Raw genomic sequence first — 25,792 nt, 5'->3', positions numbered from 1 at the left:
GTAGACCACCGTTAAAGAGTTCCGTTGCAGTTAACTAAATCTGTTTTCTCCTTTGAGTATCAACACATCGTCCCACTCCATTGGTGAAAAATATTCACCAACGGATGGGCCTGAGGGTATGGCTGAGGGTTTCTTATCACCAGTGATGTCACAGGCACTAGCATTGGCTCCATCCTTGTTTGGGCTCTTGGGCAAGATGCCTTCAGTAAGCCCCAGCTCCTTTTCACTACTGTTGCCACTGCCCATTTGTCTGCTCATGAACTCAACGCTTGGGGCCCAATCCAGAGGGGAAGGCAAGTAGAGGCTGCTGCTCCTTCTACTTGCTCCTGTCACGACTCACCCAGAGAAGGCAGATGAACAGGCAGTGACAGCAAAGGAGGATAGGGGTCTCTGGGGGTTGGTAGTGGGTCGCTGCTGGGGTGTGGGTCTCAGCAGGTGCCTGATGATGACATTCTGACCCTGACTGGCACTATCCAACAGGTAACTGTGGCATTTATGCAACCACATTCCTCATAGCACTCCAAATAGCAGCTTCTACAATTGCAAGGGGTAAACAGCATTTTCTCAGAGTGTGGGGAAATGCAACATCCCCATAACAGAAGTGCTGCTTTGGAGGAAGATATTGGGCATCTCTACACCAGCCCAAAATTCTGCATTTAAAACAGGGCTTTCTGCTTCCATTTTAAATGCAGGATCACAACTGACTCCCTTTACATGCACTTCCTTTCCCCCCTCCCCTTCCCCCCTTTTCCCCATATCTGAGTCTTCCATTATCTTTCATGGATCTCGCTCCTCTTCTTGCCACTTTAACTCTTTTGATGGAGGGAACTGAAGCGGAACACAATGGGGTAATTTGATAGCTCATTATCTGCAATCTATTTAAAAACGGAACAAAGGGCATTTAGTGCAGGAGATGCCTGGGATGATCACTGTGTCATGTGAAGAGCCCGCAAACCTCCATGAAGGAGCAATCTCAATCACAGGATAAAGCCCGGTGTGAAGGAGCCCATTGAGATCCCACACACACACATAAGAAACAAAAACAGTCTGTGCTGCCCCCTAAGACATCATCCTATATACTAAATGCAAACCCATTCTCTGAGTGTAGATCCTTCTGTAGCCAGAATGGCACCACCCATGCACAAGAAGAGGATATAGGCTCGGGGGGACCCCAAAGTTTGCAGAAGTACAAAAAAAACCTTTAGGAAAAAAATTGGTGCGGGGAACCAAAACAGCCACTGAGCACTGAGCATGCTCAGTGGCCACAGAAGTGACTTTTGAGAATGGGGAGAATTGAATAACTGGGGTATGTGTGAATGGAGTATCCTGGAAGAGGGCAATGCCTGGCTGGCTGGAGACCTGAACAGGAGCACTCCACAGTGTAACATTTTGTTGCAGGTCACTCTGAGGACAAAAGTTTGTGGCATAAATGCAAACTCTGCCTTTGGGTCGCACCATTTCTGCATTGTCTTCATAGAATCATAGAATAGTAGGGTTGGAAGGGGCCTACAAGACCATCGAGTCCAGCCCTGAGTCTTCTTGAATCTCCACCTCCAGTACCAAAAGAATAATCAGAAGTAACTTCACTGTGTTTCTCACAGGTGGGGAAAACTCAGCCTCTGGATTATAAACAAAGTACAATCTTAGCAGAGGAGGATTCAGTGGGCTAAAATCCTAGGGAGACAGATTAGAGATTATATATGGCTTAATTCCATTTGCCATTTCCTTCCTTTGGCCACTAATTCTGAGGATGAAGAAGGTCAATTTAATTTTCAGTCCCAGTCAAGCCCTGGGATGCTTCCAGGTGAGGCTTTTATTGTGCCATCATCTGCCTCATTCGTAGACTTTTACTAGGGGTCCAGATGTCATTTTCCACTCATAGCCCTCCTGTGTTTTCCCACTGCTTCCTCCTCCTTTTCCTTACTGCAGAAAACCAGTTAAGGAAAAAAAGACAGAATTCCTGCACGGTATCTTCTAACTGGTAGCACTAGGAGTCCTCTATCTGGGAGCACCCCTAGAGGAACCTCTTTTCTTAAACTGACATCCATTTTATCTTTTTGCTTTCAGACTTGGAATTTATGCTTCAAAGCAGCTTTGGCTGATGTTCCTGTGAATAAGAGAGAAATTGCCTTGAATGTCCTGGTGGGGTTTCTGCACTTTGAAGGTCATTGCTTTCAGAAAAACTGAATTATAGGTAATGGTCCCATCATTAGTCTGTGGAACTATTACTATTCATGAAGAAAAACTGAGCATCTCAAATTCTGTCCCATGGCTCTTTGAAGCCATGTTTCATATTACTTGCAATAAAATAATGAAAAGCAGCGCTTAGCTTCGATCCTGCTGTGTCCTTGTTCACCTTCTCCCCACCCTGTATAAAATAGGGAATATATAGAGTCAGCCCTACCATTAGGCAGAGTGGGGTGGCTGCCTTAGGCAACAGATGCAGGGAGGTGGCAGTGGCAGCCCCCTGGGCCATCCCCATCCTCCTTGTCTATTGCTGGCCCTGCATGTCTGTCTGTCTCAGTCACCTTCTACCAAGTCACAGGCAGCACCTTTGAAAAGAGATTATGGCCGAGTGAGCAGGCAGAGAGGGAGCCAGGCCACACACACTGTTCTGCTCACATGACACATGTTCGAGCAGGAGGCAAGCAGGCAACTGGCAAAGCGTGAGTAAATACATGCCCTCTGATTTTTAGTGTAGGTTGAGATCTCTGCAGATCTCTGGCAAGAGCTCGTTTGGCATAGGATTCTTAAGTCACCATACTTCAGCACCAGCTTCCGTCACCCCTGCATCCCAGGATTAATAACGCCGGACTACATTACAGGGTCCTAGTCCTAAACCATTCTCTCTCAGCTTCAGCCCGCCCACTCACCCACATAGTGTGTAGATAACAATAGTTGGGTTTTGTTGTAAGTCACTATCCAGGGTTTTGTTGTAAGCCACTATCAGCCTTGTCCTGCAATATGTGCATAATATGCCCCCCCCCCCGCCATCTGCAGATAATATTGGGCAGCAAAACCAATGAAGAAACTTGTGACACTTCAGAGCACAATCCTATGCAAGTTTAGACAGAAAAAAATCCTACAACTCACTGCATTCCCCAGCCAGCCATACTGGCTGAGGAATGCTGGGAGCTGTAGAACCTTCTTCTGTCTAAACATGCATAGGATTGTGCCCTTAAAGACTAACAGAATGCTGTAAGCTTACAGTCCTATATATACTTCCTCTGAAGTTTGATTGAGTTCAATTGGACTTATTCTCAGATAAGTGTGTATAGCAAGTGTGGGTAGATTTCAGGCTTCTGGAATCTATTTTGTTTTTTATAAAAACCTCAAGGTCTACCAACTGGAGGCAGGTGCAAGATATGGTTCCAAGGGGTGGGGTGGGGGAGACATACAGCTAGCGTGCTTTGAGACCAGGCTTTTATCATGCCATCACCCTGGCTCATTCACAAAAATCTGTGGGGATTCAGGTGATATCTTCATCTTGTAACCTTCCCATGTTTTCCGACCGCTTCGTCTGTCTTTTTTCTTAACACGGAAAATCCATTAAGGAAAAAAAAAAAAAAGAGGACAGCTGAACAATACCTTCTGAGTACTGGTGCAAAGTAAGGGAGAGGGTGCTTCTGAGCACAAGGCTTAGACCATTCAGTATCAGACCTGCATTCACACAAAAATCCACTCCTGGTTCTCCCCTTGCCCTTTAAGAGGAGTGGTGGTGGTATCTTTTGTTTTCCCTTGTCAAGAAGAAATATTTCTGACTTTGGGGAGTCAGAAACTTTTGCAGATCTATTGTAAATCACTCAGAGATCATCCAGTAGATCCTGATCTTAACTGCTCACCCCTGGCACATAGGATTGCAGTGTTATTGTAGCATAAGCTTTCATGGACTGCTGTCAAGTCCATCAGATGCATAATGGATTGTGTATTTCTCCTCTCTTAGTGCAGATATTTGCAGACCAATTTTTTAATACTTGCTTAAACTATATAAACTGTTTATTTATTTATTTCATGTATATCCTGCCTTATTTCCTCTTTAAGGAACCCAAGGCGATGTACATAATCCTCCCCCTCTCCATTTTAGCCTCACAACAACAACCCTGTGAGGCGGGTTGGGCTGAGAGTCTGTGACTGGCCCAAAGTCACCCGGTGAGCTTCCATGGCCAAGTGGGGACTAGAACTTCCGGGTTCCTAGACTCTCCTGCCTCCCAGTCCAGCACTCTAGCCAGTACACCACACTGACACTTTCCCCTCCGCTCTCACACAAGTTTGAAAGATCAACGTTTCTGCCGCGGCTTTTTTCTTTTGGAGGGCCATGACACACGATGCTGTCCAATACTGAAAAGATCACTTCCTGCAGGGGCGGCGCTAGGCACCAAAAAGATCCAGAGCTCAGACCAATAGGCCAAGAAATTGAACACATTCGCATGTGCTAATTTACATATTAATTTACATAGAAGGCAAGCTAATTAACCTCTTGCTTTCAGGGCAGAATTGTCCTGGCTACCTCCACTGGCGCCTCTGGGCAGCAGCCATCGTTATTTGTTATCACTCGGCCGGAGCTGGTCATGGCTTCAAAACTACCCAGGAAATCTCGTCCGCCGGCAAAAGTGCTGTCGACGGAAGCAACTCTTCCGAGCGCGTGTAGGGCACGGAGGCGGACGTCCACTGCGGGCCACGGCCCCGCCTGGAGGAAGGAGACACTCGCCGCGGCCTTCGCCTTCGCCTCAGGAGCCAGCGAGGGGGCGGCCCGCGACTCCGGAAAGCGAATCGCCCCGAAATCACCGGATGCGGGCGGGGCGCCGAAAGGCGCGGCACGAGGACGAGATCCGGATCGGCGCGAGGAGATGGCGAGCCTGCCGTTTTTGCGCAATCGAGCGGCAGGACCGGCGCTCTGTGCGCGCGCGCGCGCGTTCCCACGGCTTCTCCACGCCCGAGGGGCCCCGAGGTCTTGGCAGCCCGAAGCATTTGCGCGCTACGGCTGCTGGCACTGCCGCCCCTTGCTCGTCACGGCGGGTGTCGCGTCGCTGCCGTAGCGCCAGTACTCGAAGAAGCCCTCCCGCGGCCCCGCCGGTAAATTTCCGGTCGAGCGCTCTCTTCGAGGGGGACCGGGCGTGGCCAGATCCCTTCACAGCTAAAAAGGATCTCGAGGGGAGCCGTCGAGTACTGTTTACCTTGTTGTCCTCCCTGCCCCCTCCCGTTCCAATGCGAAGGGTCGCTTTGGAGATGTTCTCGGCTCCCTTCAAGCCGTGGCTGTCGAACTTCGCCCTCCTCCTCTCCTGCGAGGCTTATTGAATTGCTCCGACCCACAAGCACTTCTACACCACACCAAGCATCTCCCTTTTCTCGGTAAGCGGCCCCAGTAGTGGCTACAGCGTCCGAGAATCAACTATGTTCCAGCAGGTTTTCATTCGTTTTTCCTAAAACTGGGATCCCTCCGTTAGCAGATGCGTGCCGGGCTTTTCCACCTCCGAGCCACCCTCCTGAAACGAGGGTGAAACAGGACGAAAGACTTTGTGCAACAAACCCCACGGTATTCAGTGGGGCTTACCCTCTAGTGTGTATAGAACTACGGCCTACAGTATCCCTCTCCGGCCCCCATCCCCCCGCCTTTTACAAGTTTGGCTTGGTATCGGCATTTTGGCTGTGGGCAAGTAGGTCTTTCAGGAGCGGTCGTACCATAGCGGTCGTACCATATCTGTGAAACCACCCCATGGGCCATTCATGTCTTACTCCCAATTCTGATCCAGCAGGGATCAATTTTGACACTAGGCCATTTGAAAGTTCTATTTTTTCTATGAACCACAGTTGCATGAAACAAAAAGACCCAAGGAAACTTGTTATGCAGATGTTGTTATTGATAGCAGCAGCAATAATATCCTACTGTGTGCCATGCAGCAGGAGGGGTTAATAAATTAAGAGGCCTAGAATGTGGACAAAGACCAACCCATTACTTCCAAATTAAGCATCAACCTCTACATTGATTCAAGGAAGGAGTTCAGTTATACTATGAATTTCCACCATCCTACATCTCTAGCCATATAGAATACAGCACATTAGGTAGACCAGTGGGGATGGATATGAAAGTGGTCTGAAAACAGTTTTTAAAATGGCAAGTTCAACATCACACAAAGTAGAGTGCTGGATAGGGGGAGGTGCTTTAGCTGATGGATGTAGAAGGGGCTGTTCTTATTACAGGACATTGCTGTTTGTTTCATTTGCTTTAGCTGAAGCAATTGCCATACCTTTGCTTTATAATTTCTTACATTTTACCCTACAGAGACATATTCTGTACTAGGGAGGTCTCCCAGGTGGCCAAAGAGGAATGAACAACTTGGAGTGGGGTTGTCTGACCATATCCACCTCAGGAGCTAATATACAGAGAAATTATACCAGTGGGAAAAAGGCAGAGTTATAGCAGTTCATGGTTTAGTTCCAATAGTGCAAGGACAGCTTTCATGAGAAGAAATCCAGGCCAACAGAGTGAAGCCTAGAATTATAGTCACCCACTAAGTTGCTAGTTTCGTAGTCCAATCCTGTGCATTATAAAGCAAGGTGCACAAACTGAAGCAATTTTGTAGTAAGGGAAGGCAGGATGAGCATGGAATTCCACAACTTTATATTCAACTCATCTCCCTCTTTCTGAGAGCAAAGGCTGCTGATGCTTGTTTTGGTATCGAAGACATTGAAGTGGCATGGTGGGCCCAAAGCCCACTGAGACATTTTCCTCATAAGAAATTAGGTATTCAAACCCATTTGGGAATATCGTCTGTACAGTCGGATGACTGGTGATAGAAACACAGTCTTGTAAGACAGCCTGTAATCTCTCCTCTAAAGTGGTATATAAACCATAAAAGTGGATGCAGAGTTGAGCAAGAGGATTTAATCAGAAGTTAACCCTGAGGGATCAAGCAATATCCCACCCTATCTCTACACAATGAGCAAAAAAGTGTGGGAACTTTCTTCCTCTGATGTTTTCATGCTGCATTCTCAGCCTCATTCCACAGTGCTCTAGGCCAGGGCTACGTGTGCCCTGTGCTAAAATCAAGTTTCTAAACCAAGATAGCCTGAATTCTGTGAGCTGCATAAATTATGAAAGTAGGCAAATTTGCATGTATTTAGTTACTTTGAGTAGGCAGAGAGCGGTATGCAGGGGACTGAATCTCAGGTTACTAGAAAGCCTTAGGTCCTTCTATAGCTTCTGATATTTCCACTAACCATTATGCATGTACTCTCAATATGATGATTGCAATCTTAACAATTAGAAACTTGATTTTGGACAATTTAAGTTGAGACATTCAGGTGCAGAATTCTATGTCCAGTACCCAATTGCACACTCACTAATGCAATCTCAAAATACAGACTGTCCCAGATTTCCTTGCTCTATAGCAGAGTATGCTACTTCTGTTTCATTGTAATGTACACATTCAATCTATAGTTTTAAGAGCTTGGACTCTGGACATGGTATTCTGCATCTAAACAGAACATGCTTTCTAATGACTGTCCCTATTGGTTTCTCCTCTTCTACCAAAATTTACTCAGGAAACCAGTGTTAGAATGAAGAATGGGACTCTAGGGATCTCTAATCTAATCCAAGGGAGGCCTGGGAATAGTATCCAGGAGTCCTGCCTCTCAAGTGAAGAATGACGCTATTCACTTTCAAAGCTTTTTGTCAGATATCCTGCAATACACCTTTGTTAACACTAGGTAGATTTGTATTGACATGTCTACATTTTAAAACTCAGACTTTCTAGCAGAGAAGTGAAGGATCTAGGCAGCATTTTTGTGGCCACAGTGTGGTTCTGGTCAGGTAACAGAGGTAGTTACATTAAAAAAGGAAACTCAGTAGACAAGGCAAAGATTCAAATCTGTAGCATGATACTGCCTCCTAGCATAAAATCCATACAGATACTAAGTTTGGACACGCCCCTAGGAAAGACAGAAGAGGCAATGTAAGCAGAAAGAGGCACTGAGGAAGTTAACAGCATACCTGGGAACAGAGGCTACTCTCCTTCCTGAACTGAGGCTGAAACACTGGAGCCTTGAATGCAAGTCTTCCATAATTTAGGAAGCACCAAAACCTCCCTCCCAGATTTGAGGACAGAACCAAAAGTCCCAATTTTAAAGCAGGTTGCACTGCCATTTAAAACAAGGAGCAGACTCAGTGTTCAGGACGGTGTAAAAAGGAAAGCAGAGCAGTCATGTGAAGCAGGGATATACAAGGACCAAAGCAGAATTAAAAATCGCCAAGCTGCTTAATTAAGTCATATATGTCCGAGTTCCTCTCCAGCCCTCAGATTTTCCTACATTCTCTGCAGCAGACACTACGTGGCACAGCCTTTTCCTCCCCATGAAAAGCAAAACAAATCCCTGGTCCTACTCTTCCTGAAGCAGCAACTTATACAGAATCCTTTGGTGCTCACAAGGGCCAAAACTAGAATTCTCCCCACCATCATGTACTGAAATTGTTTCTTCGAAGTGAAGTAGCTGCCAGCTCCTGTTTTTCAATCCTGAAACAGGATTGCTTGAAAGTGGGTGGAAAAAATGAGGCTGAAAAGCAGAGCGCACTGAATAAGAGGCACATCTCCTGAGGGTCAGTTAGAGGATACAAGTATGTTCAGGAAAGTGCCCTGTTCTATATTACCAACGAGGCCTTGTGCTCATATGCAGTAAGAGAAGGATCTACTGTAGCCTGTTAGTCAAACTGCAGAAAGATATCTTGCTTTTTAAGTATGTGTATTCAAGGAGTAACTAATCCGTATCCGCTGATCTTGACGATCCTTTCATACTCACAATCAAGGTGATGAAAGTAGTAAAAGGATGGATTTTTCCCATTCTTTCGATGTATTTTTATGGATGGAGTGGAATTTCTAATCAACATTAATAACTGAGCAAAGAACCAGTGATAGTAGCTATTCCTGATTAACTAATCACATATAAAAGGACATCACAGCAGTAGTGGGATATGAGCCACAGTACTTCTCAGATATAGTTCACAGCACCAGGCACAGTTTATCAGTATTTTTTAAAAGGTATTATACTCGAGATGGCCATCTCTGCTTAGTCCTGCTTATTCCCACCTATGTATCTACACTCAAGGATCTCAGGCAACACTTGTAGGAAATGAACTAAGTCCCCAGGGCAGGTTAAGAAAAACAGAACTTCCCCCAACAGGTACTTCAGAAAGTTGACAGGTAATTCTGCAAGATTAGTGCCCAGGATGTAGAAACAGACCAATGAGGATTCTTCAGCAAAGACTAGTTGTGTGCAGAGATTATGCCTCCAGCAACTGTTTGCACTTTTAAGATAATTTTGCTGAGACCATAATAGTGCTCACTCCAGCAAAGACTATTCACAAGCTCTTTCCCATAGTTGCATTGCTTCTTTCACAACAAATTCTTGAACTTTCAGAGCTCAAGTCCAGAGCTTAAGACACTGGAAGAGGAGAGCAAGGATGAGGACATTGCCAGCACTGAAAACAGGGCAGGGGAAACTGTTGGAAAAGCTACAGAAACCAAGCCAGGAGAGGTATGTGGGCATGGAGGGTGCTTCTGGATGAGGCCTTTACTGTGCAATCACCCTGCCTTATTCATGGAATTTACAGGGGGTCCAGATGTTGTTGTCTTCCACTGGCAACTCTCCTGTGTTTTCTCACTGCTTCATCCATCTTTTTTTCTTACCACAGAAAATCCATTAAGGAGGGAAAGATGGATAGCTGCACAATGTCTTTTGATTGGTAGCGCTAGGAGCCTTCCATCTGGAAGCACCTGGAGTCTCAACACCTTCTCCCCCTACATTTGGGATACTCCTTTTGCATGGTAGTAGATAGGTCTCCAAGAAAGAGCTGGGACACAGGATGGAACTGGAGCACAGACCAGATCAGTAATTTCTAAATGGTGGATTTGAAGCAGTGAGGTTGCTGAAATAAGTCATTACCTTGTTCAGGAAACAAATTTGCCTAACTTGCAGTGCTCAGTTGTATTATGAATGTAGTGCCATTTCCTCTGAGATATTCTTCTCCAGCTCAGAATGCTAAACGTGGTTCTGAGCACACAAGGTCAGCAGCTGGCAGACCAAGCACTGAAAGCTAGCTGTGTATGCTTATTTGTGGTGAAACTCTAGTTGATTGCTGTAATTTGTGTGACCGGGGCCACCCAACCAAGCAACCTTTTGTCTGGTGGGTGTCATATCTACCTGTGCTAATTTTCTTGATTATTTCTTACAAACGTTTTATGATGTTGTTCCTCCATCCAGACCTAAAACCCTCTCTAGTTCCCAGGACAGTTTGCTTGGAGTGTGGGGATCAGCTTCCAAGCAGCTCTCTGATGTTGAGGACTAAGTACAGGGCAGGTGAAATTAATCTAAAACGCACAGGGAGGCAATATAAGAATGCACATGTGTGTTCATTACCAGTGCATACTTTCCACCATTATGAACCTTGAGATAATTCTTGGTGGGGAAAATGGTGAGCTTTTTAAAAACACTTGCCTGGGAAGTTTGTAAATACAGAGCTTGCTTCAAATTGTGCCAAGGGGAGTTTGTCCATCACTAGTTTGAACCCCCAATAGGTTTTGAGGACTTTTAGAGATAGATACAACACTGTGGTGCATAAAACGATAGGGTTTCCCTTCTAGGTAAGGGGTTTGAAACAATGGGTTTCAACAATAGCACCAGAAGAGCAAGCCATTTCTTTGCAACACTGTTTGTAAAAAAACCTTTCACAAGTGTATGTTGGGGCAGAGAACAGCCTTTTGGCTTCAGTGGCTCCAATCCCAATGCATTCCTTCCTAGCAATGGAAAATTATTTTTGCTTTTCAGCAGAAAGTTTGGGCATCAGTGGAGAAAAGGTGCTATCATGGAGACTATTCTTGCCCATGACTCTGGGTCAATAGTGCCTGTTATATTGGGCTGGCAGTATCTCTCTCTCTCTCTCTCTCTCTCTCTCTCTCTCTCTCTCAATCTCTCCCTGCCCCTCCCTTGGAGCTAGCAAGTGTCCAAGTTTCTGCATGAATGATATTGTGTTCTATAGGGTGCAGAAATATTTCTGGGGCTTTCCCTTTCTAATCCCAGGGCTGGCATATGTTGGTGGACATTACTCTACCCCATGAAGTTGGCAGTGTGGCTGGGCTTTCCCAGCTCCACTCCTGGAGCTAACAGGCAGGGCTAGTAAGCCTCTGAGTCACTGGTGGAACAGAACCCTGCCCCATGCAGCTGGCAGTGTTAGGGGGATCTCGCTACCCCCATTCCCAGAGCTAGCAGGCATTGGAAACATAGTCAAAGTCCTTGAAGGCATCCTGCTCCTTTTGAGTGAGGGGCCGTGATTCACGGGGCGGGGTCAGCATAGCTGCTTCAGCTGTGAACTCCTCATCGAAGTTGCTGATGTCTTCACGGCCCTTGATTACTGGCACAAATGGTGGCTTGATCTTACGAGCCAGCAGGGCTTCCCAGTCGATGCTCTGTAGAGATAGAGAGCAGGAAAATCCAGTAAGAAATGTAAAATCGCTATGTGTTTTTTTCCTGAATCCGTAACAGAAGCTACAGGGTGTTGGAATGATGTAGTGGACACTGCATTAAGAGCAGCAATATAAACCAGCAGGCTCAGAACAAGGGGTTTTCCTCTCAAAATCTGCATAAAGCTACAGTGCTTCAATACACACCACTAGGTGATGCTGCTGTGCACAGAGAGACACAGGAGAAGCCACTTTCCCTCAGAAGCAACTATAGTTTTTAGGTACAAGAATACTGCTAACCAACAATAATACTTCACTTTTATATGGCATGCATTCAAGGGACTGCTTCACATAGGGAGATAATGCCGCCATAATCCTTACAACTCTAGTGTGACAAGAACTTGTATCCAGCCTTAGGAAAAGACAAGGTCATCACAAACACAAAGAAGTTGTAAAGGTGCTACAAGACTCTAACAAATTATGGCATAAGTTTCTGTGGAGTAGCGTCCACTTCATCAGATGCATGAAGATAGGCTCTAGTCCAGCTATGGGGAACATCCAGCCCATAAAGTTCTCCAATCTGTCCCATAAGGCTCTTCCTCCTCAACACGTCCCCCCTCAGAAAACACACCCGTCCTTTTGATTTTCCCCCTTCCCTGGTTGTTCCCATTAATTTTCAGGCTGCTGGAACACTTTCCCCATGCCTCTGACCTTTACCTGACTCTTTCCCCACTTTCAGAGACCTTTAGGAGTCTCTGGGGCTCTTTGGCCCTTTCTGTCTTGCTTTTCACTTTCAGCCATCTCCAGCGTGGTAATCTTGGAGCTGCTTCGAACGTCCTAGGTAGCCTGCCTTCTCAGAGCAGCAATTTCATCAGAGTATCCTAACTCCTTACTGCCCATCCTTACTTCTGAGCAGATATGCATAGGCTTGCTTTTTGTAATGGTCCTTGAAAGTGCTGCTTTTGCCAGCGTTACTGCAAGGTTGAAATTGTATTATCACTTGGTTCCAATGTAAGAACATTTGAAGCAAAGTGAATGTTGCCACAGCTGGCAAGAGGCAACACAGCTCATTTTCCAACCCTTCAGGAACAAAAGCCTGAGTCAACAGCAGAGCACGCAACCGAGTGTGCAAACGTGCTTAATAAATTCAGTGAGTGATTCAAAGCCCTAAAAGCACAGTAAAGGGCATTAGAGCTCTTGGCCACAATTTCAGTGTTGAAGCAGGTGATGCACCAGAAGAATTTCAGCATGAACTGTTGAAACTGAAAACAACAGTGAAGTAAGGCAAAATACAACAACATGACTATTCTGGAGTTGTACAAACTATGTGTAGGTGATGCAGAATTTCCAGCACTGTGGAGACACACACTTGAGAGTAGCATCTCTGTTTGAAACGACATACTGTTGTGAGCAGTTCTTCTCAAAGCTAATTCTTGCCAAGAACCAGCTTTGTGCCGGATTAACAGCTGACAACTTGGGAAGACAGCTGCAAGTGGCAGTATCATCAATTCAAGGTAATATTCCAAAGCTTGCAAAAGGCACCACAACCATCATACTAGAGACCCTGGCAAAAATGGAGGAAAGAGGTGGCTGAAGGGGAGGTGGAGGCCGCAGACAGCAGACTACTACATCGTACTTAAAAATGGTAAGAAAGACCCTTGGCCTTGCTGTCCTTGGCCCTGGCCCTGCCCACTTTGGCCCCACCCACCCCTGCAATACAGCCCCTGAGAATTTTCCCAAGTTGGAATTCAGCCCTCAGCCTGAAAAAGGTTAGCTACCTCTGTCATAATCCATGAAAGCTTATGCTGTAATAAATTTATTCATCTTTAAAGGTGCCACAAGAAAGTTCCCTGTTTTTGCTTTAACAGACTAACATTGCTGGCTCTTTGGAAAACGTGGTCATCACAGAAACTCTTTCCTGGTTGTGCTAGTAAGGGGTTACAGAATAACCCCAGTGAAGGGTAGACCCAAGTGGGTGCTTTTTAGCTGGCAAGAAACTGGGCAGGGCTTTCTTAGCATATCCTGAAGGAAGAATATAGGAGAAGTAGAGATAGATTCATACTGACCCTGAAGAACGGCTGCTTCTTCACATCTTCTGCATCACGCTCACTGGAGCCCAGGCGCCGTTCTGGGTTCCGCCGCAACAGCTGAGTGAAAAGAGATAATCAGTATTGGGATACCACATGGGGAAAAAACCCTACCCTTAGCCTACCCCTACCCACTGCTTCCTCTTCCAAGTCCAGGAGGAGCTGTGTGTGCGTGCATGTGTGCGTGCGCGCGTTCTACATGGCTCTCGTGCGCTTCTTATATCACCCAGGACAAAAGAGTTGCACAATTACTGTGCCCAAGACTCTGAACCCTCCCCCGTGTTCTCCTCAGCCTACACTCCCACACAGGAATCCTCTCTCATACTTTGGCTCTGGCAACCCTCCAGCTCAGGGAAAGCTGCACCCAGACTCACCCGACGCATGATGCCAATGGCCTCTGTGGAAAGGAAGCGTGGATAGCGCACCTCATCATTGACAATACTGTCAAATACCTCCTCTTCATCATCTCCAGGGAATGGTGACTACAAGATCAATTGAGCCAGGGTCAGCTGAGAGGGGTTATTATTTAAACCAGTCTCCTTAATTTCCCTCAGAATAAACTCCATCCACCCTCTTCCATCTGTGCTAGACCCCCAGGAAAACTAAATACCTAGGTGCTTCACATAGCCCACTATATCAAGCTCCCCTCAAAACAGTCCTACTCATGCCATCAAACACATCCCTTTGACCTAGGTTCTTGTGGGGAACAAGCCCCTGTTTAATATCCCCTGATGTGTTCAAGCTCTGCTGGTTTCAGACAGAATATACATACAGTCCTGATCTCTTACACTCATTTACTCACTGTTTTCCATAGTCATGTAGGTAGAACTCACCTCCCCCACAAGCATCTCGTAGATAAGTACACCTAAGCCCCACCAGTCCACTGCTCTTGTGTATGATGTATCTGTCAGCACCTCAGGAGCCAGAAACTCTGGTGTCCCACAGAATGTGCTGGTGCGGTCAGCATAGCCCATTCCTGGCAGAGCAGAAGAAAGCTGTTATCAAAACACTCCCTCACCAATACCCCCTCTACAAATTAACCCAGAGGAACAGGCCTCTGGAAAACTTTGGGGTAGGTTGCAAAATAAGGAAGAGAAGAAGGGCATTCTCCCTTATGATTCATTGCTGATTTTAATACCTTTGTACACCACAAAGCAGTATTGGATTTCATACAAAAGTGAGCTAGGCAAGACATATTGGCAAAACAGATGCTCCCCCTTACACCTCTGAACACAAACCACCACCACCACCCCCAGACACACACGCACACTGTTTTCTTGGGATAGCTGCAGATCAGTTTACTGCTAACCAGGGCAGTTTATTTGTCTGGTATCACTTCTACAAGTGTATTTCGCAATACACTTCTCTATTGTGTTAGCATTGTGATTGAAAGGATCCTATGCTTACTGTGGAGGGATCTGTCCCACCCCAAACAATCACCTTCCTTGCAGAGGCCAAAGTCTGCAATCTTCACAAAACCCTCTGTATCCAGCAATAGGTTATCCAGCTTCAGATCCCTGCAGGATAAGAGAAATTTAGATAGAAATTTTGCAGAAACTATTAGGTACAAAAGGGGGGGCTACGGAGTTACTGAAGCAGCAGTGTAATACAGGAATCCTGCATTGTAGTCTGAGTTCCTTTAGTGGCAGGATATAGAGACACCACTATTATCCTGAGAGTCCTGCACAGCAGAGATGAGATTAACATCCATCCTGCCAGCCCACTATCCATATGAAAAGGGCAGGGAAACTAGTGCACTGCAATAAGGCAATAGGGTTGTTGGGAACATGCAAGCATCCCGCCTGCAGCATACCTGCCTCTTCCACTTTACAGCACAACCAACAATTGGCTTCCTCGCAGGCGGTACAGCATGACGTTTGAACCCAGACTGCTGGGTTACTTAGCAGTTAACCAATAATAGATGTCCAGGTTTGCACATCATGCTGCACAACCTATGAAGGAGCCCATCGTGGGTTGTGCACTAAAGTGGAAGAGGCAGGCGCATATGTCCCCAACAACCCATTGGTTTTAAACTGATGAGCTGTCGTTACCTGTGAACCAGATCAATGTGGAAGGCTGTGGAAGGAGAATAATTAATTAGGAAGATGGGCCACATGCTGTTACTTACCTGTATACGATTTTGTGGTCATGAAGAAATTGCAGCCCCAGAACAACACAAGCAGCATAAAATCTGCAAAGGGCAACAGAGAGGAAACCATTGTAATATTAGATAATGCCCAGCCCTATTTTGGAGGTTAGCAATGATTAGGGTGTATTGGCTTCAGGGAGCTGGAATCCAGGAGGGAAATGGGACATAATTGGTGATATGGATAGGGCTAGAAACTAAGACCCCTGAATCTACACTGGCACCATGCAAGATGCTTTTAGGAAGCCTCTAACACCATTTTGTTCTGCGATGTGTGCCTCCCTCTCCCTGACCTGGCACTTACGTGGCACGTGGCTCTGCAAATACATCTGTGTGGATGTGCATCATGAGGTCTCCACCTGCTGTGTACTCCATGACAAAACAGACATGCTGGGGTGTCTGGAAACAGGCAAAGAGGTTCACTAGGAAGGGGTGCCGTGCATGGGTCACAATCTCAAAGATCCGTTTTTCACACATCAGGCTAGTAGAAAGGGGGGAAGACCATGTCAGGATGGGTGACAATCATATGCTGTCTGGCACTCAGTCATTTTTACTATCACCTTCATAACTGTAATCGTGTACACCTACACACAACTACACATACACACAAAGTTATGGGCATCCGCACATCCAGGTGTGGGTAAATAGTCACCTCACTGAGATGATGCAGACTTGGAGGCATAGATCCATCTTGTCCAGGCAACCTCAAGTGTACACATGAACCATTACATGCAGTCACCAATCTCCATTCAATGTATTTGCTCTTCTGCCCTCATGTACATATATGAGAGGAGACTCTGCTATAGGAAGCTGGGTGGATGCATGGATCTGGGCAGGAGGTCAATCCAGCATTTCTCTGTCGGGGTGAGCAGAGGGACAGGTGCAGCAGGGGAGGCAGCGCTGAGGTGAACCAATGAGTGGATGGGAGACAGTACGTGGCAATAGCTTTGGAGCCATCGCACAACTGGCTGGAACCACTTCCTCCACCCCTTCGGGGATTCTGGAGCCCCAAAGCACATGGTTAATTATAAACAGTAACGTATCTTTTCATCCCCTCTGTGCAAATACCATCCCTTTTGCATACATGCCTCACTTTCATCCTGTCTTTCTGCCAAGACAACACAAACAGAGCACAATAGAATGATGTCGGGTGGGGTCATATCCCAATTAGCACTACTGCGGCATTAGAAATATCAAGATCAAAGAAGGGGATGCAATGGTGTATACCCCCAATCATCCTGGCACCATGACTTTCCCTAGCTGCTAAGACAGACTCACCTCTCCACTTCATCCCTTGCAACAATGTCACCCTTCTTCAAGGCTTTAATAGCAAATAGCTCCCCTGTTCGGTGTAACTCAGACAACAGGACCTGTAACAGCAAGAGGGGGGTAGCGTAGATCAGTGACTACAGTCAGCAGTCAAGAATCCTGAAGAAGCAAACTAGGACATCAAAACAGGCTCAAACAGAAGAGATGAGAAGCTAAGACTCCTGGGTTCCATCTCCCATTGTGCTACTGGTGGACAGTCTTGAGTCTGACAAGAAGCGGAGAGGCAAGTGTGCCTCTGGACAGCAGATTGATAGCTGGCGAGGGAATGACTAGAACCTCCTATGCGCATGTGATACTCACTTTGCCAAAGTGACCACGGCCCAGCACAGCTACAAAATGAAAATCATCCATAGTGAGAGGTGTTCTTCTCAGGTGGCTGCTGCAAGATAAAAGGGCAAATCAGGATGGCACGTCCCCACACATTGGGGCTGGGGTCATCAGGGAAGGATAATGCATTATCATAATCAGCACTGGGCATTCCTTTGTCCCATGTTTGACTAATCTAGTGGGAGAACAGGTTCGTAATACAGATCCTTCAGACAGGTATTGAAACTGGTTGAAAAACCATCAACCTGGTAAAGACCCTGAATAAAATAAGGATCTCCCATACAAATATATGGATAAAAGGGCCTGTTTGGGGCAGGTGCGGAGAATGTAACTGGTGCAGGGCCACCATCATTTACCCACACAGTTTAACCAGCAAGTGTAGGGTTGGTGTAGGGCAAGAAGAGAGAACAAGTAAAAATCTGACATGAAGGAGCTTCTCCACACTTTGCCTTGAGACATGATCAGCTCCCATGAGAATCCCATTTGCAGGCTAAGCACAGCACAGTGTGCCCATTCCAGAAGGCGATGGGGAGTTAAGTCATTTAACATCTGTGGTGTCAAAAGTGATATCCATTAAGTGCTGGAGACATTTGCACGTCCACGTTCCATGCAGTATGCCAAACATTGTTTTCAAGCAATAATACATTGTATGCATTAATGAAGCAATTCCTAGAAAGGAGGGTCAAGAACCCTGGATTCTGGGCAAAGCATGAGCAACAAGTTTGCATTTGCAGCAGTACTGACTAATCTAGAAAAGCCCTAAGCGACTGGACATTTAAGTTTGGGGAGCTGGCTAGAGCACAGCCAGAAGATGCAATTAAAGTGGGTAAGCAACAGATCTCAAAGGACTTGAATGCTGGAGCATATGCAGGGGCAGGTGCTTGTCCCTTACCTGTGAAAACTCCCCTCAGATCCTCTGGCCTCACCTCCTGGGCTCAGCTCCACCTGGAAGGGAATCTCCTCCCCAATTCGTGAGGTCTGAAGAAACAGACACATGAACAAGTCACAGGCACTACGAGACAGCAGTTTCAGGCGACTGAAACTGGTTTCTGGTTTATGACCCAGAAAGCAAGGATCAACTCTTGGACAGCCAAATCCAAGGGGAAGAACGCAGAGGCACTTACCAACAAGACTTTCCCAGGGAGCTCATTGTCATCCTGGCCCACCTGTTCAATTTGTACTTGATCCCCTTCCAAGCTCAGCTTCTCAATGGCAATGTCCCTGGAGAGGGGAACATGACAATCTGGAGAATCCCAGGCAAAATCATCAGAAGGACCGGACGGGGGGCGAGGGGAGGGGCTCAGTCTACTGAGAAGCTGGGACAAGCAGCACCGAAGTCTTTGTCCCCCAGAACAGGCAGGCACTTCAGCATCTCATAGGCAGATGGCTCTTTGGCTGGCTAAGGTCTGAGCTAGGCCTGCAAGGGGAGTGTCATGGAGAAAGGCAAGTGCTTACTTGGGGAAAGGCCTGTGGCTGCTTGGCCAGCTAAGCCCAGGAGGGAAATCCTGTGTCAAGGGACACAGGAACCTGCACAGCTATGAGAGAACTGTGAATCAGAGAAATCACAATCCTTATATGCTTAGCTTCCATAAAAACATGAGTACAGACAGGTTTCCAACCATTACACTGAAAACTGAGGCGACTTTTGCTATAAACCTGAAGAACTTGGGTGGAACTTCTAGTGGTCAGAGAATGAGGCTATCTCAACATTTCCCTTCAAATACATTGTTCCCCCAAACTTTCTTTCCCTAGTCTCTAGTAACAAAGGAAAAAAGTGTACCGGGATATAAAAGAACTTGGACTTTCTTGTTGCAGAAGCCACGATTCTTATACTGTCAAGCTGTCTACACAACCAGGTGTAGCAAACACCTACCCAGAGTGGAGACCATGCCTACTTTCTGAGCCAGACGTTGGTGGCATCTGCGTGGAGGGGCTATAAGTGCCTGTGGTGTTGGCAGTGGGGATGATGCGCCGTAGGAGTCGCACCCATGTGGCAATATCAATGTTCATCTGGCGGGCACGCAGGAAAGCTTTCCCTGAGAAGGACAGACAGAGGTGGAGAAGGACGGCTGAATTAGTGCAAGGGCTGCAACACTCAATACTGGCATAAAAACAGTCCTCCTGGATTAGACCAAAGGCTGACCTAGTCCAGCATCCTGTTTCCACAGTGGCCCAACCAGATGCATCTGGGAAGCCCGTAAGCAGGAGATGAGGGCAACAGCACTCCCACCTTCCCCAGCAACTGGCCTTAAGAAACATACTCTGCCTCTGACGCTGGAGGCAGCATAACGCCATTGACAGCCTTACCCTCCACTAGTTCGTCTAATTTCCTTTTAAAGCCATCTAAACTAGTGGCCATCACCACATCTCATGGCAGTAAATTCTATATCCGGTGTATGAACAAATACTTCCTTTTGCCTGTCATGAATCTCCAGCCAATTCGATTCATTGGATGACCCCAGGGTCTGGTGTTATGTCAACAAAAATCGAGAGCCAAAAGTTAGAGATGGTAACTGGAATGTAGAAGACACTCAGACCTGCCTTTAGCAATGCAAATGTTTAACTGTGCAGCCACGAAAAGCTTTTCTCCTGAAAGATCCCAGATTAAAACCTAGCCCTCACTCCCACATATGCATTCATGCTGCAAATCCAAGAACATTCTGTACATAAACATAAGTATTCTTGAAGAGATCAAATGCGCCACATAAGACATCTGAGAGTTGGCGAAGCATAATGGCCAAGAGAATGAGCTGCACATTCCCCACTTCAAATCACATGTCAGCCACAAACTTACTGTGTAACCTCAGGCAAGCCACTCTCCTCTCATCTCCAGCCCCATGCAATATGCAGAGGTGGGGAACCAGCCACCTTCTGGATGTTGTTGGACTCCAACTTCCATTAGCCCCAGCCAGCATGGCCAATGGTAAGAAATTATATTAAGAAATTATATATAAATAAATGAAGTATGGGAGTTGCAGTACAACATCTGGAGAGCCAGAGGTTCCTACCATGCACTATGGGAACAACACAATCCTCTCTTATAGGTATGTTGTAAGGATTACTGAGATTATGTACTGAGACACTCTGAACACTTGAAATACACTATATACATGTATACAGGGCCAGTGGCAAGGGTAGGCATAGCTGGGCACCTGCTTAGGACCCACACCCAAACAGGGGGCCATTGAAAAAAGCCCTCTAGAGCTTCCCCTTGTCTTCGCCATTGCAACCTGCGCCTTGCTCTGGTCCAGACAATGATGGTGGTGAGAAGGAGGAGGAGAAGATGCCACTGCCTACTTGCTCACCAGCTCTCTGGCTGTCAAGCAAACAAGTGGGAGCAATGATGGGGAAGAGGAGGAGGAGCAACAGCAGCTGGTGACAATGGTGGTGAGAAGGTGGACTCACTAAGAGAGGGGGCCTGTTGAGGGTGTCTTGCCCAAGGGCCCTCCAAATCCTGGAGCCAGCACTGCATGTATACACAAATAAGGAAGCAGACCCCTCATGCAGACTGGATCCTTAAATGATGACATGTTACCAAGGCAGCGTGAACAACTTATGGAAAGGAATATTTAAATGTAGCATTATAACGGTAGTTGTTTAGGCTATGACTGAATTACATAGGAGGAAGATGGTGGGTTCCAACCCCTATTCTGACTTAAGACCCCTTTTCTTGAGGGAAAAATTCCCTTGGCCACACCCCTTCTCTTTCAAAGTGCCAGTAAGAATAACCTGCATATTCACTCCTAACGAAATGCCATACAACAGCCTTCTCCAACCTTGTGCCCTCCAGATGTGTTGAACTATAATTCCCAGCATCCCCCACCAGCCTGCCCAATAGTCAGGAATGCTGGGAGTTGAAGTCCAACACAGTAGAGGGCATCAGGTTGGGGAAGGCTGCTGCACAACTTTCACCCTTGATAACACTACCTCAGCAAAAACAGCAGCCCCACCTATTTGTCGCGGAATGTGGCACTACGGTCTGCACTATAGCACCACAGTTCTACGGCCAGTTTCTCTCGCACAAGCCAACCTCTGCTGGCAGAAATGCATGATGCAATCAGTCCTCTAGCACTGTGTGTTAAGGAAGTGCCCAAGCAGACCAGGCAACAGTGGCGGGCAGAGGCTCTAGTGGCCCGTCTGGAATTTCCACTCCTCAGCCCGTGGCCCCAATTCCTTACCTTGCTGCTTGGAGAAGATCTTCTTCTGCCGCTGGAGCTTGGGTATGCGCTCGATGACAGGGTTGAAAAAGGTAACCTGCAGCAAGCGAGAGCAAGGCAAACTAGACAAGGGTGGCCGGCACATTGAGCAACAACTCCTGCTGCAACACTGCTGCAGGACAAAAGGAGCCTCCAGGCTGAGAGGCTGTTAGGTAGACCCACATATAGACTGCAACTTCTTCTAGAATGGAACTGAAGAGGTCTCCATCAAAAGCAGGGGTGGGCAACTTGTGGCTCTCCAGATGTTTTGGTGTACAACTCCCATGATCCCTCACCACTGGCTATGCTAGCTAGGGCTGATGGGAGTTGTAGGCCAAAATATTGGGAAGGCCACAAGTTGCCCATCTGTGACCTAAAGGGAGGAATTCTACTTCTACCACAGAACCACAGATTCCTTCTCTCTCTGTCTGACAATACAGAGGGCTTCAGCTCACAGTTTGCCTGGCTTCCTAAAAAGTGAGCCACTTTTAGGGGACCAGACCTGCAAGCCCTAACCCTCTAGAGTAAGGTCTCTATAATCAGAAATCACTCACTTTATTTATTTAGACAGTTCTACCCTACTATAAGTAAATACGTTTAAAGTGATTTACAACGTTACTAAATCACATCAGAACAATACTTAAAACAATACTAAGCACAGCATTATATAACAAGAGCAGGTTAAAACAACTTTAAATGCCAAGAGATAAAAACATTAAGCCATGCTGAAAGACTGGCAAATTAAAAGGTCTTAGCAGCATGCCTGAGGATTAAGAACGTAAGAGCCAGGCTGAATCAGACCAGAAGTGTATCTTGTGCAGCATTCTATTCACACATTCTATTCACAAGAGTCTCTTGTGCAGCATTCTATTCACACAGCTGCCTGTGGGAAGCCCACAAGTGAGGGCTGCCCCACCCCCTCCTCATGTTCCCCAGCAACTGGTATTGGGAGGCATAGTGGAGATAATATATAGGTATCATTCGATCCCCCTCTCTAGGCTTCCTGCTCATTCAAGGGCAGATCTTGAGTGTTTGTACCTTGTGCTGGGTACCCAGGACAGATTAGGGATTCTGCTGGTGTACCACCCACCCCGCTGCCCATCAGACTCCCTGCCTGAGCTGATGGAGGTGCTCTTGGATTTGTTGTTGAGGACCCCTAGGATGATGGTTCTGGGGGATCTCAACTTCCATGCTGAGGCCGCTGTATCCGGGGCGGCTCAGGACTTCATGGCCGCCATGACAACCATGGGGCTGTCCCAACATGTCATCGGCCCAACACATGTAAGAGGACACACGCTTTATCTGGTTTTCTCGACTGGGCAGGAGGACAGTGATCTGAAAGTGGAGGAATTAACATCTGTCCCTTTGTCATGGTCCGATCTGAGGTTTAGACTCTTGGCAGCCTTTCCCCTCTGCAAGGGTGGGGGACCCATTAAAATGGTCTGCCCCCAGAGGCTAATGGATTCTGAGGGATTCCAGAGGGCTCTGGGGGATTTTCCTGCTGGTATAGGTGGTCTCCCAGGTTGGAAGATGGTCAAAAAGCTACTGGGGAGGAACAGAGGATAAGTTCAACTAGCCCCAGATGTGATGACGCAGCTAGCTCAAAGCCGAAAGGACGGCTAGCAGCCGATGGTGCTGGTGGTGAACGACGAATCCGATGTTCTAAAGATCATCACACCATAGAAACCTGGAATGTAAGATCTATGAGCCAGGGCAAATTGGATGTGGTTACTGGGGAGATGTCAAGATTAAATATAGACATTTTGGGTGTCAAAATGGACTGTCATTTCAGTGAACTGAAATGGACTGGAATGGGCCACTTCACATCAAATGACCACCAGATCTACTACTGTGGACAAGAGGACCACAGAAGAAATGGAGTAGCCTTTGTAATTAATAATAAAGTGGATAAAGCAGTGCTTGGATACAATCCAACAAATGACAGAATGATCTCAATTCGAATTCAGGGTAAGCCATTTAACATCACAGTGATCCAAATATACACCCCAACCACAGATGCTGAAGAAGCAGATCAGTTCTATGAGGATCTGCAGCACCTACTGGATAGTACGCCAAACAAAGATGTTATTTTCATTACAGGAGACTGGAATGCTAAGGTGGGTAGTCAAACGACACCTGGAATTACAGGCAAGCATGGTCTGGGAGATCAAAATGAAGCAGGACATAGGCTGATAGAATTTTGCCAAGACAACTCACTGTGCATAACAAACACTCTCTTCCAACAACCTAAGAGATGACTTTATACATGGACTTCACCAGACGGTCGACACCGAAATCAGATTGACTACATCCTTTGTAGCCAAAGGTGGCGGACATCTATGCAGTTGGTAAAAACAAGACCTGGAGCTGATTGTAGTTCAGTTCACGAACTTCTTATTGCACAATTTAGAATCAGACTAAAGAGAATAGGGAAGACCCACAGATCAGTTAGATATGAGCTCACTAATATTCCTAATGAATATGCAGTGGAGGTGAAGAATAGATTTAAGGGACTAGATTTAGTAGATAGGGTCCAGGAAGAACTATGGACAGAAGTTCGCAACATTGTTCAGGAGGCAGCAACAAAAAACGTCCCAAAGAAAAAGAAAACCAAGAAGGCAAGATGGCTGTCTGCTGAGACACTGGAAGCAGCCCAAGAAAGAAGGAAAGCAAAAGGCAACAGTGATAGGGGGAGATATGCCCAATTAAATGCAAAATTCCAGAGGTTAGCCAGAAGAGATAAGGAATTATTTTTAAACAAGCAATGCGCGGAAGCGGAAGAAGATAATAGAATAGGAAGGACAAGAGACCTCTTCCAGAAAATTAGAAACATTGGAAGTAAATTCCAGGCAAAAATGGGTATAATCAAAAACAAAGATGGCAAGGACCTAACAGAAGCAGAAGAGATCAAGAAAAGGTGGCAAGAATATATGGAAGATCTGTATAGGAAGGATAATAATATCGGGGATAGATTTGACGGTGTGGTCAGTGAGTTAGAGCCAGACATCCTGAAGAGTGAGGTTGAATGGGCCTTAAGAAGCATTGCTAATAACAATGCAGCAGGAGATGACAGTATCCCAGCTTGTTTAAAATCTTGCAAGATGATGCTGTCAAGGTGACGCATGCCATATGCCAGCAAATTTGGAAAACACAAGAATGGCCAACGGATTGGAAAAAATCAACCTATATCCCCATACCAAAAAAGGGAAGCACCAAAGAATGTTCCAACTATCGAAGAGTGGCACTTATTTCACATGCCAGTAAGGTAATGCTCCAGATCTTGCAAGGTTGTTGTTGTTGTTGTTGTTGTTCAGTCGTTCAATCATGTCCGACTCTTCGTGACCCCATGGACCATAGCACGCCAGGCCTTCCTGTCCTGCGCTCTCTCCCAGAGAGTGCTCAAGTTCATATTCATTGCATCGGTGATGCTATCTAGCCATCTCATCCTCTGCCGTCCCCTTCTCCTTTTGCCTTCAGTCTTTCCCAGCATCAGGGTCTTTTCCAGAGAGTTTTCTCTTCGCATTAGGTGGCCAAAATATTATCTTGCAAGGTAGACTCCAGCAATTCATGGAACGAGAATTGCCAGATGTACAAGCTGGGTTTAGAAAAGGCAGAGGAACTAGAGACCAAATTGTCAATATCCGCTGGATAATGGAGAAAGCCAGGGAGTTTCAGAAAAACATCTATTTCTGTTTTATTGACTATTCTAAAGCCTTTGACTGTGTGGATCATAACAAATTGTAGCAAGTTCTTGGTGGTATGGGGATACCAAGTCATCTTGTCTGCCTCCTGAGGAATCTGTATAACGACCAAGTAGCAACGGTAAGAACAGACCATGGAACAACAGACTGGTTTAAGATTGGGAAACGAGTACGACAGGGTTGTATACTCTCACCCTACCTATTCAACCTGTATGCAGAACACATCATGCGACGTGCTGGGCTTGATAAAGCCAAGGCTGGAGTTAAAATCACTGGAAGAAACATTAACAATCTCAGATATGCAGATGATACCACTTTGATGGCTGAAACTGAGGAGGAGCTGAGGAACCTCATGACGAAGGTGAAAGAAGAAAGTGCAAAAGCTGGGTTGCAGTTAAACCTTAAAAAAACCAAGATTATGGCAACCAGCTTGATTGATAACTGGCAAATAGAGGGAGAAAACGTGGAGGCAGGGACAGACTTTGTCTTTCTAGGCGCAAAGATTACTGCAGACCAGACTGCAGCCAGGAAATCAGAAGACGTTTACTTCTTGGGA

General features: G+C 46.3%; 1 protein-coding gene and 1 long non-coding RNA gene across 3 annotated transcripts in view; one reads left to right on the top strand and one right to left on the bottom strand.

The window, feature by feature from the left end:
* Window positions 1–4,395: 4,395 nt before the first annotated feature.
* LOC146354251 (uncharacterized) overlaps window positions 4,396–25,792 on the top strand; it is a 29,685-nt gene continuing 8,288 nt past the window's right edge. Inside the window, exons 1-2 of the long non-coding RNA XR_014788337.1 lie at window positions 4,396–5,349; window positions 9,412–9,528. This is a non-coding gene — a long non-coding RNA (uncharacterized LOC146354251). The remainder of the gene's footprint in view (window positions 5,350–9,411; window positions 9,529–25,792) is intronic.
* The window catches only part of PKN1 (protein kinase N1), a 93,227-nt gene continuing 73,269 nt past the window's right edge, over window positions 5,835–25,792 (bottom strand). For both annotated transcript variants that reach the window (XM_084838477.1, XM_084838476.1), the window contains exons 10-22: window positions 21,518–21,593; window positions 19,213–19,375; window positions 18,464–18,560; window positions 18,232–18,317; window positions 17,313–17,391; window positions 16,962–17,053; window positions 15,988–16,164; window positions 15,666–15,728; window positions 14,978–15,054; window positions 14,371–14,513; window positions 13,912–14,019; window positions 13,517–13,597; window positions 5,835–11,456 (exon numbers count right to left, since the gene is read on the bottom strand). In XM_084838477.1, coding sequence (XP_084694603.1) covers window positions 11,253–11,456; window positions 13,517–13,597; window positions 13,912–14,019; window positions 14,371–14,513; window positions 14,978–15,054; window positions 15,666–15,728; window positions 15,988–16,164; window positions 16,962–17,053; window positions 17,313–17,391; window positions 18,232–18,317; window positions 18,464–18,560; window positions 19,213–19,375; window positions 21,518–21,593 — 1,446 coding nt within the window. In that variant the 3' untranslated portion in view covers window positions 5,835–11,252. The remainder of the gene's footprint in view (window positions 11,457–13,516; window positions 13,598–13,911; window positions 14,020–14,370; window positions 14,514–14,977; window positions 15,055–15,665; window positions 15,729–15,987; window positions 16,165–16,961; window positions 17,054–17,312; window positions 17,392–18,231; window positions 18,318–18,463; window positions 18,561–19,212; window positions 19,376–21,517; window positions 21,594–25,792) is intronic.

Source organism: Heloderma suspectum, chromosome 2, assembly GCF_057233095.1.
Source record: "Heloderma suspectum isolate Gila_16-S chromosome 2, 16-S_ref, whole genome shotgun sequence".
Classification (NCBI taxonomy): Eukaryota; Metazoa; Chordata; class Lepidosauria; order Squamata; family Helodermatidae; genus Heloderma; species Heloderma suspectum.
The sequence above is the reverse complement of the archived record's forward strand: the minus strand, read 5'-3'. Positions and strand labels throughout refer to the sequence as shown.